The sequence below is a fragment of the Diaphorina citri genome, unplaced genomic scaffold (genome assembly GCF_000475195.1).
Source record: "Diaphorina citri unplaced genomic scaffold, Diaci psyllid genome assembly version 1.1 scaffold141, whole genome shotgun sequence".
Lineage (NCBI taxonomy): Eukaryota > Metazoa > Arthropoda > Insecta > Hemiptera > Psyllidae > Diaphorina > Diaphorina citri.
The window spans coordinates 215,865-227,925 of record NW_007377578.1 but is presented as its reverse complement, the minus strand read 5'-3'; the positions used below and the strand labels follow the sequence as shown (position 1 = coordinate 227,925).

Here is a 12,061-nt window from a genome sequence, read left to right as displayed (position 1 = left end):
AGGAACAAAAAAAAAAAACTTTTTTTTTTTTTTTTTTTTTTTTTTTTTTAATCACCTGAAATTTTGTCTTCCCTTTATTTCCATTTATAACATTTTCCAACAAAAATGCTTCCCTCTTCATATTACTATTGATAATGGGCCTACCTGTCCCGTCAGTCTCATTCTGGCAGTATAAGCAGGTTATATTCCATTCTACATGCCTTATTTTGACGATCTACATTCTACATAATAATAATAATAATGAGAATGGTTTATTTTAACGTAACTATAAAACATCTTCCTTTTGTTCCTATATAAGTACCCCCATTGGTACTTTTCAGGAAAAAGAGTACATAAAGTACATTATTAGTCTAACCTTTTTCCCTCGCTTTTCTTCTTGTTTTCAGAGATGACGTTTATTACGCCGTCCCTCCTTGCTTCCCCACGAACATTGCGCCTTCTACTCCGAAGCGCGACTCCGCGCTCAAGATGAGCTCGGCGATGGTTGCCCAGCACAACTCTCCCCCACTCGAATTTAACAATAACAACCTCCTCCCGACTGGCGTTGCCCCTAGCAACGCGTCACCAGAAGAACTGGCGCTACTCGCGAAACTCGAAGAAGCCAATAGGTGAGTAGCGAGGTAAACGTGATCAGATAAGTGTCAACTTATTTAATAGATTCGATGGAAGATACCTTACAAAGCCACAAGCTTACTATTATTAACGCGTGTTCACACAATCACACATAGTCGACCGGCCGTCGGATCGACATCGATTGGTGTCGACTGAACCGTCCACACTGTCTCGACAACATAGATTCACCTCGTCGATCAACGGTCGGTCGACTATGTTTGAACACACCTTTATACTGTCCCTGTTAACCAAGGGATTATTCTCTTCAGGGCTTTTACTTACAAATCGACTTTTCCGATCCTCCTCTTGTTTACTACGAAGGATTCTTTCTCGAAAAATCTGCTATTAGTCTTTCGACATAGATGGTGCCAGCTTCATTGGTAAGTTGAGATCCATATAAGTATAAGTAGCACTTTATTTAGACTCTCAACTTAGAACAAGTTGTTCCATTATACCAACAGTTTAATAGAGCACCTCTTTATTGTTCCATATGATCCATATGAATGGCTAAGGGTAGATTTCACCAATATTTTTCCAGTCCCTAGAAAGCCTGTTAGCTAATAGCCTGATAAATTCTATTTGAATTGTATAGGTTTATTAGGGTTGTTACAGGATAAAAATTAGTTTGGTGAAACCCTCTCTGAGAAGTAAATCAAACCAACTCTGACCTATTTTGGATTCAATGGGGCTCAACCAAATGACAATTTTTTTCGAGGTAGAGTCCTATTCCGATGTAAAAGTACCCAAAAAGTGCATTGGCGCACCCAAAACATCCAAAACGGTCCCTAAATCCCCTAAAATGTCGCTGAAAGGTCGCAAAAAAATAACGTTGAAGCAGCCATGGTTTACGACCTGGCATGAACTGACGTCATCACGAAAAAATGGCTGCCCGCGAAAATTATAGGGGCTCAACCAAATGACAATTTTTTTCGAGGTAGAGTCCTATTCCGATGTAAAAGTACCCAAAAAGTGCATTGGCGCACTCAAAAACATCCAAAACGGTCCCTAAATCTCCTTAAATGTCGCTCAAAGGTCGCAAAAAAATAACGTTGAAGCAGCCATGGTTTACGACCTGGCATGAACTGACGTCATCACGAAAAAATGGCTGCCCGCGAAAATTTTGTGCGTTTCAAAATTCGAAAATTTCAAACGAAGATTTCTCCTCTTAGGAAGCCTCAAATGAAATTTTAAGCATTTCTATTGAAATCAGCGTGTTTCGAACTTCCTTTATCAGCGAAGAAAAAAAAAAGTGGTTGAGCCCCATTGTTCACGTGCGCTCTTTACCATTTTGAGTCTGATGTGCATCCCGACGCCATCTAATGAGTCAACTACGTCTGGCGGCTTTTCTTCAAATCAAACGCCAAACACATTTCGACCATCGTCACACGCCGCCCTCCTAAAGGCCTTTGATGACTCTTGTTAATTCGACTCATTTGTTTACCTTTTATGTTGTTTTTTATGGTAACCTGATAAGAGTTGGTCATTTTGTCAATATTCTCCAATCGGCATCTCTTCAGTTTAATTCTTGATTCCGTGGATTTCTCATGTGATAAGTTTATTGAATAATTTTTTGCTTGAAAGTGTTTTGCGTCTCTATTTGTGTTGTGTGAATTTAAATTTGATTTTTTTTTTTTTGGATTTGTGTGGATTTAAATTTGAATTTTTCGAGATATTTTTAATTATCTCCTTAATGTGTTGTTTTAGTGTTCTTATTTAGTAATGAAACTTTTACATAAAAATAGACCGTTTCAAAAGGACACTTGTGGCTTTAGTAATTGTCCATCGAATCTTTGCTTATTTATTTAGAGTAAAACCGAACACCGAAGTACAATGACAAACTTTATCGTTTTAAAAAAGCTAGAATTAAAAGTTTACTTATTGAAAACGTTCAAAATTCGGCGCAACAGCTACGCGGGAGATAACTGTAGGGAATGTTCTCAACCGGCTGTAGAAGTAGAAACTCGGGCAGATGACGTAAATCCCGATAAGAAACGGGATCAGAATCAGAATAATATCAAGGACCTTTCACAAAAGTTGAACGTACAAATCAGTACAGTGAATGAGTAGAAGTAGAAACTCGGGCAGATGACGTAAATCCCGATAAGAAACGGGATCAGAATCAGAATAATATCAAGGACCTTTCACAAAAGTCGAACGTACAAATCAGTACAGTGAATGGTCCTCAAAAGGATTCACAAAAATTGAACGGTCCTCAAATGATGTACACGTTTCCGCGATTTCGACAGTCCATCATCAAACGGTCAAACAGGAATGACTGTTGCGAGGGTTCAAACGACGACAAGCCCCGTTCACAAGAAGTGAAGTGTCGCTCTCTGGGGCGTCCCACGAGGGTCCGCGTAGCGCAAACTCCTTCCCGATCTTCGTTTAAAAGATTGTTGTTTCCGTTTCGTTCCAAACGCAGGCAAATAGAGGCGGATGCCAAGTCCTTGAACTCGTTCTCCAATCACAGCGGTCACTCGAGGAAAAGCTCGGACACGTCGCAAATATCCCTGGTCTCTGGTAAGTTGAGAGTTTTCTTAATAAAATATATCATTACTAGGATTAAACATCCAAAACAAAGCCAAGTACTGCCAGGCAGGGCCGTATCCAGTATTTTGTCGAGGGTTCAGGGGGAGTATAAACAGTGATGAACCAGGGGATGGATGCTCCAAATTTTTGGAGGCTAGCCTACGGATGCTCGAGGAGAAATACTAGGATTAAACATCCAAAACAAAGCCAAGTACTGCCAGGCAGGGCCGTATCCAGTATTTTGTCGAGGGTTCAGGGGGAGTATAAATAGTGATGAACCAGGGGATGGATGCTCCAAATTTTTGGAGGCTAGCCTACGGATGCTCGAGGGGGTGGGGCCAGGGCCCCCTGAATACGGTCCTGGTGCCAGGGCTGTGTAATGATTAATGATTCATTAGGGGCAGGGTCTACACTAGTCTACCGTCTCATGGACTCATAACTGTCTACTCTGTAGATCTGAGTCTGGAAGTGAGTCACAGTTCTTATCACCTAGATCTAGTTGTATGCATTTGGGAAATCAAACAGGATGCAAGGGTATACCTAAGCAAAACAAATTTCGTATGTCTGGTATGCAAATGGAGAGAAAAACTTCAATCAATATTTAAATTTAGGATGCAATTACGAACCCATACAGGGATATGTGCTGGTGTAGTACTCAGTATTTTAGTTGTGTTTATTGAGCTTGATGTTATCCCTTCCATCAAGTTGAACGTTCCGAAGTTCTACGTTTCAAATTCCTCCTTTTTTTCGAGAGCGACGAAGGCTGGCAAAGGCTCATGTAAAAGTGTAATCTGTAATAGTCAAAAAAGTAAAAAAAAAAGCAACACAGTATGAATTATCCTTGCTCCCCCATCCCCCCCAACCTTCTTGCCCCGTCTAGCAAGGACCTCCCACCCAGACTTTCCTGTGACTCCTGTGTTTTCTGTAACAAGCTTCTATCGAGAACACAAAGAAGTTTGCCAACTGGATGTCAACATTTGGGGAAAAAAAAATCATGATGAATTGCGTTTTTTTATCCGTCCTCTCCCTCCCTCCTTTCTCTTTTTCTTTCTCTCCCCCTCTCCCTCTTTTTTTCTCTCTTTATTTAATTTTTTGATAGAAATCTATCTTTTTTCTCTCTCTTGCTTTGTCTGTTTTCTTTTAGTACTCTACGAATGACCTCGAACACAAAACCCCAAACCCTCCCTAGATTTAGCCTATACACAACCAATTAAAAGCTTTAACAAATCAGGACCAAAGATAACGTTACATATAAATCTTCCAAAGTTACAAATAAATCCACCAAAGAACCACAATCCTCGTCATGTTAAAGTCGAAATTTGCCACGGCAGCGCGGACCAAGATCCAAAACCGGTCGGTTCGACTCAAATCCAAACTGTCCAAACTAGCCAATAGTGAAAACCATGGTAAGCCAAATTATGCCACTTTTGGCGGCAAGATTCTGTTACGGTGTTTGATTCACTTACGTTGAGGTTTAAAAGGCGGGGGCTTACCAAAACAATAGAGAGTTTTTGCACTGGTAACTTACGGTGACGATAATTGAAACTTGAGACGTAAGTTGACCAAAACGTGTTTCTGCATATGCGCAGAAACGAGTTTTCGTCAAAAATAACGTTCAAGCGTTCACTTAACGTTACGCTAATTTTAGTTGCAAAAACTCCCTAATTGAGATTCTTTACTCGAGCTATAATTCTTGGCCTAATCCAGGACTTGACTAAATCCCAGTTAATCGAATTGGGTAAGTCCCGGCCTTCGATCGTGTGAAATCGTATGAACTAATGATGGCAGACCAAAGACGCGACCACAAGGTAAATATAGGACGGCCACAGGTCACAACCTAGGTCAGACTGTGTGTAAGACAGACGGAAGTGAAGATGAAATAAAGTGAAACAAGACGTCCTATATTTACCATCTAGAGGCCCATTGCTTAAAAATAAGATGGTCTTTGCGATAAGTTTCATTTAATTATTTTGTATGGATTCATGGATTGTACTTAAAAAAAAGTATCTTGAAACCGCTTTGTCATTACTTCAAGGCACATTCTTTTACGCCTATCCAAGAACGGAAAAGTTCGGTCAGAAGTTTGTATTACTTTCTAATTTATAAAACAATTCTTTATTTTCCAGAAATGGGCCCTGGTGTAGGCTTTGGGTCGACCATGTTTAGTTCTTACGATTTCACGTGATACCTTTGGGCTCTGCCAAAATATTAATGCGTGTTCTTTTCGAATGGTTTGGTGCTCTCATTAATGTATTTTATTACACGAAACATTGGGATGTTGGGCATAGTCCACAGATCTGACAGTTCTATGCTGTGCATGAAATTAGAGCACGCTGTAGTTTGGGGTGGGATCAAATTTGGTTGAGGTATCCTTCATGTCTACCTATTTTTTTCCTCAATTTGGTTCGTGAAGCAAGATATTGCTAGTCTAAATTTTACACATCCATAGTGGGCATTAAGCTATTAAACTGACAAATTTGGTTCGTGAAGCAAGATATTGCTAGTCTAAATTTTACACATCCATAGTGGGCATTAAGCTATTAAACTGACAATTTGGGCTCAAGGTACCATCCATGTAGGCCTTTCTTCCTCTGGGCAACTTGACTAGATCAAAAGCTTTTTCAACGTCAAAATTTAGGCTTATTACCTATGTAAATTTTACGCGTCCGTTATCACTTATCACCAATATTGGAGGTGGTAGTGACCCTAGTTTCTCTAGTTCCGAGCGGTTAGTAAAAGTAAAGATCAATTCAAGAAAGTTTAGTTGAATATGTTGAAAATATCACACATGGGACAAGATATCTGACTAGAAACTAGAGAAACTAGGGTCACTACCCCCTCCAATATTGGTGATATGATAACGGACGCATAAAATTTACATAGGTAATAAGGCGAAATTTTGACGTTGAAAAAGCTTTTGATCTAGTCAAGTTGCCCAGAGGAAGAAACGCCTACATGGATGGTATTTGTCCCATGTGTGATATTTTCAACATATTCAACTAAACTTTCTTGAATTGATCTTTACTTTTACTAACCGCTCGTGTTGATTTTCTAACTTCGAAAACGTCCTTAAGCTCGCCACTCACACTCGGACCTTCTGACAGCAGACGGTCGGAATGTATGTGGCGGATAAAGCTTGAGACCTAGGTCTGTCAGACCGTCTGAAAGACCGTGTTCTGAACCTTTTTCCGCCTCACACGTTCCAACGGTTTGAGCGTGAGTGGCTGGCATTGGCATTAGATTTTGGCACCCTACAATGGTCGGGTCGGTAGGGTAGCGGGTAGGGACACTTTGGAAAACTAATTTTAAGTACACTGGGGTAGGTTGCAATGCGGAAATTTCCAATTGGCACATTAAACAATGCACTTTCATTGCAATACTTTAATTGGTGATACAAATTGCGATAGGCTATAACAAGGCATTTCTTTCACCAAAAGGTGTTATTGTTGTTAGTCACAGTGATAATAATTGATTATATGTACTTTCCTGGAGAGCGAAAAAATTATCAAGCTGTTATAAAATCATCGATTTAAACTTTATTCAATTTATTTTTATTAAAGGAAAAAAAAAAATATTTTCGCAAAAACGTGATACACTGATGGCTTATTTAATTAATCTTGGGCAGTTATAAATACATATGTATGTTGTTTCCTCCATTAAAAGATTGACAATTCGTTCCTTTGTAACATTTCTTATCTCCTAAAGTTGCTTTTTGAATGAACAAATGTAATTATAATTAGAGTACCTACCCTGTTATTGTAAGTAGGTGCCGTTTAACAATATACTTATTGTGGTACTCAGAGTAAACTTCGGAGAAAAAACATTGTATGTAAACAAAGTACCTAACTCTCACAGTCCCACTACTTTCGAAATACGAGGTAATTTTTTCAAGCTTTAACCACTCACACTGGTAGCCCTATTCCCACTATAAAGAAAAAGAAGAGAGTTAGCTTTTTTTTAAGGGTGAGTCAACAAAATCTGTTATATCACCTGTTAGGACTTGTGCGTTGAAATAACGTACAAACCTACAAACTCCACTTTTGTATAGACAAATCTGTAGGTACCGTATATCAGGGACACCCTGAATTTGATTAGGATCAGGTAGAGAGGAAATCTCGTACATCTCATCCGGATATTCTGGGTAATGTTTATGACACCGGCACGGAACTATAAACTACATATAGGGTGGCTCAGTGCGACATGGGTTCCTCTGTAGCAAATAAATTGATATTGCTAGATTTTAGATTTAAAGACAGGCTTAAAAATCTCTCCTACAGTAGGCTTAATGCCGGCCATTCACGCTCTGACCGTCTGACAGACCTAAATCTGCCAAACCGTCAGACGGGCTGAAGCTCTGAGCGTGAGAGGCCCGAATAAGAATCATAAAAGACTGCCTTTTGGTTCTTTTTATGATTCGATAGTAGATTCAAAATGTGAGATACAAGCCAATTCTGAAATATAGGTACCTATAAACTAATCGATAGGAGTGAAAATGACACCTTCAAGTCTTTTTTTTTTAAGCAAAATTTTCCGTTTGGGTCAAATCTATGGAGGCTAATAATTATTGTCTCATTATAGTGAGCCATTTCTTCAATTCTTCTCTTCCTCTTACCTTTCTCACTGTGGTTTACTTCTCATTCTCTGTTGTTGCCTATTGTTTTACTTGTCTTCTTAACAATCTTTTCTTTTTTTACATCTTTCTTTTAAATCTTTCTCTTTTTCCATCCATCTTCTGTCTGTCCTTAACCCGTTTCTGATTTAATAACCTAATCAAAATATCTAATAACCGTGCACTCAGCCTGGGAGTACAAACACAACAACAGTTATTGCACCATAATAACTTCTAAATTGACCTAGTAATTATTTATTTATTTTATCAATTCCGACAGGGTGACATGAAAAATTTCATCGACTCGTTAAAAACTACATAAATATCTACCTCCCTCAACGAGTTATTACTAAAAAGGAAATGTGTCAAATGTGTCTAAAATTGAGAATTGCTGTTTTGCAAGGATTGAGAAATCCACTGTCCTTCATAAAGCCTAAAGGTCTGTCCAAACATAGCCGATCAGCCGTCGACTATATGTGGGCGCACCTTTAAAAGCTACTGGCGTAAATCCAACCTCTACAGCTGAGGAGCTCTGGGCGTTTTGGATGCACCAAATCCAGATAATTTGTAGCATCCAATGAGGCATTTGGTATTTAGGTCCGATTTTGTAAATTTCTTGACCCCGCCGGGAATCGAACCCGGGTCTCCCGCGTGCAAGGCGAGTGCAGTGACCACTACGCCATGGGAGCTGACTCTGGGCATTTTGGATGCACCAAATCCAGATAATTTGTAGCATCCAATGAGGCATTTGGTATTTAGGTCCGATTTTGAGAACCACCCTCCACCCTGTATATTTATTTAGAAGCCATGAAGAATAAACAATGCCCGATGGGTTTGTGACTCACCACTCACACTATAATGGCCACAGAATTCTCAGATCGATTCAAGACTAGATGCAATACTAACGGTTCTGATGAGGTTTCATCATGGTGTGACCGAGTAATGCAGTCCTGTGTTGCAGTCAGATATCAATGGTTTCAACATGATCGATCGAAAGAAATGTTTTTGTTGTTTGCTTAGAAATAACTCCGGAAATGATGGGTCCGATATTGATTAAAATTCTCGAACGGTTAGTCCGATTTTGATTAAAACTCTCCAACGGTTAAAACTCAAACGGCCGGACCCAATGGTATTGGAAAGTCAACGTTCCTGAATTTACTCAAAGGTGAACTAACGCCCAACAAGGGTGAGCTAAGGAAAAGTCCAAGACTCCGTATTGGAAAGTTCGATCAACACTCTGGTGAACACCTGTTCCCTGATGATACGCCTTGCGAATATCTCATGAAACTCTTCAACCTTCCTTACGAGAAATCACGTCGACAGTTGGGAATGTTTGGTCTACCTAGTTACGCGCATACGATTCCCATACGAGACTTGTCTGGAGGACAGAAGGCTCGTGTTGCTTTGGCTGAACTAACTCTGAACAATCCAGACATTTTGATTCTTGATGAACCCACCAACAACTTGGACATTGAATCTATCGATGCTCTGGCAGAAGCAATCAAGAACTACCAGGGAGGTGTCATATTGGTTTCTCACGATGAAAGACTCATTCGGGAAACAGATTGTGAACTGTGGGCGCTAGAGAAGAAGAACATTCGCAAGTTCAACGGAGACTTTGATGATTACAGAGAGAAATTGTTGACAAGTCTGGGTGAAGCTATGGTATACAATCCTAGTGTTGCAGCTGAGCAAGATGATGATGAAGATTATGAAGACTGAGCAAAAGATGATGATGAAGATTATCAACTCATCTAAAATGAAAAATTCTCCATGAGAACCTCTTTGTAAAATTTTAGGCCAAAAGTGGGTTTGATCCCACCAAACAAGCTATTATTACCTACAATTTTTTACCTATCTTTGTTTGGAAGTACGAGTAGTAGGTATTGTAGACTTTACTATTGATTACAAAATCTTAGATATCGGTTCATTGACACTTCTAAACTCTAGTAACACCTATACTCCTATCAACCTACGAATGATTTCTGTTAGATCTTTGTTTGAAATACAAGCTTGCTTTTCGTTACTAATTCTTAATTTCTACTGTTTTTCCTTCACATTTGCATCTAAAATTTGTCATTGTATCTTTGCTGAAGGAATCGTATTATTGAGGTATTAGTCATTCTAGATTCTAGACTTTTAGAGTATTTTTGGGTTATCCTCTGAAGAGTAAATTTCTACTGTTTTTCCTTCACATTTGCATCTAAAATTTGTCATTGTATCTTTGCTGAAGGAATCGTATTATTGAGGTATTAGTCATCACATTCATATACAAGACGATCTCTTAACGTCACCTTGAACTAGCCTCTTTATACTCACCTTGAACTCTAGAACTAATAGGGCTACAAGCCCTACTTTGTCAGTCTAAAAGTCCAATGCCCGATCTTACCACAGACTCCACAGAGAGTTTTCAATCAATCCAAAGTTTAAGAAATACTGGCCCGGTGTAAATCAAATGGGTGACGTCAAAGAAAACCCTTGACACTGTGTTAACTCTCAGTGATAAGATCGACCATAAATGTACTAACATTCTAGATTTTTAGAGCATAGGGGTCATCCTCTGAAGAGTGTTAAATGAAATATCTGAAAACTAAAGACATCTCATGTTTTCTAAAAGTTAGAGACACCCATTCTTCATTCGTTGAATGTTTTGGGACAAACGTATGTACATGCAAAGATAAAGGCGGTGAGCCACATAAATAATTTCCCCGGACATTGTCGACGTTTTGTTTTTCCCCACTATTCGTTGATAAAATGTGTAGCAATGTAGCATGGGTACGAGTATGTTTATTTTTGATCCATACTTCATTACCTTGAAACTCGCTGTGTAATTGTTTCGGTTTCAGTGTCAAAGGCACACTGTTTTATATAATTAGAAGGAATATCAATATTATGTTGTGCTATTACATAGGTGCCACCCTGTATTGGTCTCGAGTATTTCTATTTTTATTTCTTACCTATGAAATGATGTGTCTTTGCAACTTTGCATGTACAATTTACTCGTGATGAAGAGGCATACACGATAACATTTCCTGGGTTATTTCTTCTTTGCGAGATAGTCATTCTTTCTATGAATATTTGAAATGGATGTCGTTGATAAAATGTGTAGCAATGTAGCATGGGTACGAGTATGTTTATTTTTGATCCATACTTCATTACCTTGAAACTCGCTGTGTTAGTGTTTCGGTTTCAGTGTCAAAGGCACACTGTTTTATATAATTATCAGAAATATCTATATCATGTCGTGCTATTATATAGGTGCCACCCTGTATTGGTCTCGAGTATTTCTATTTTTATTTCTTACCTATGAAAGGATGTGTCTTTGCATAACTATTTGCTGATATGTAGCACTAAACTATTTGCTGATAGCACGATCATAAAACATCATGGGTGAGACACATTTGGGGCAGTGGTGTGTTGAACAAGCTAGGGAATCAACGCTTTCCTTCCCCTCTACGGTTCTTTTTTTCTCACCCCGCCTACTTCCCACTTACCGAAAATAGTGATTATTCAACCTTGGACCACTGGCAGTTTGGTGTTTTCCTTTCGGAAACAGACAATTCCCCTTCTTCTAAAGCTCATTTCCCTCTGGTATTAAACCATTGGAAATCCGCCATCTTGAAGAGGAGAATTTGTTTCTGAAAGGAAAATACACCTTCACGGTATGTACATGTACATAGCTGATCTGCTAGTGGTGCAAGGTTGAATAATAACTCACTATTTTCGGCAAGAGGGAAATAGGAGGGTGAGTAAAAAAGAACCTTATAGAGACCACACCACTGCTCCAAATGTGTCTCAGCAGCTATGTGGTTTCATATAATAGCTCTTCCTCTTCCCCTCTTGAAAAATCTCACGTCACGCCACTGATTTGGAGGTACGGGGGAGATTTTCCTCGGAAAGACTATTCAGGTCACGTTGGGTGTGTCCCTTTCTCTAGGAAGGAAATTGAGCGTACAACTCGAGGTTGATAAGGATTTTGTGATAAGGCGGAACCATTGGAAATCCGCCATCTTGAGGAGGGAAAATCCGTTTCCGAAAGGAAAAAACACCTTCGCTGTACAACAAACTGTACATATGTATGTGGGTTCATAAAGCTTCCATTTTCGTGGTAGTTCGGTTTCCAACAGGAAAATACTTCACTGTACATAGTGGGGGAAAATGTGGGTTCATATAGCTCTTCCCATTTTCAAAATCTCACAACCCGCCACTGATTTGGAGGTACGGGGGAGATTTTCCTCGGAAAGAGTAGTCGAATCGGTGGATTCAGCTTTTTAGCTAAGTTAGTAAATTCTCTTTAGGGATGTGCTATTC

At 39.3% G+C, this 12,061-nt stretch overlaps 1 protein-coding gene and 1 pseudogene across 1 annotated transcript in view; both read left to right on the top strand.

The window, feature by feature from the left end:
• The window catches only part of LOC103504936 (ecotropic viral integration site 5 ortholog-like), a 21,547-nt gene extending 16,994 nt beyond the window's left edge, over positions 1-4,553 (top strand). The window contains exons 12-13 of the mRNA XM_026820356.1: positions 2,677-3,132; positions 4,286-4,553. Coding sequence (XP_026676157.1) covers positions 2,677-3,132; positions 4,286-4,299 — 470 coding nt within the window. The 3' untranslated portion in view covers positions 4,300-4,553. The remainder of the gene's footprint in view (positions 1-2,676; positions 3,133-4,285) is intronic.
• On the top strand, positions 4,445-9,472 carry LOC108254656 (annotated as a pseudogene).
• Positions 9,473-12,061: the final 2,589 nt, after the last annotated feature.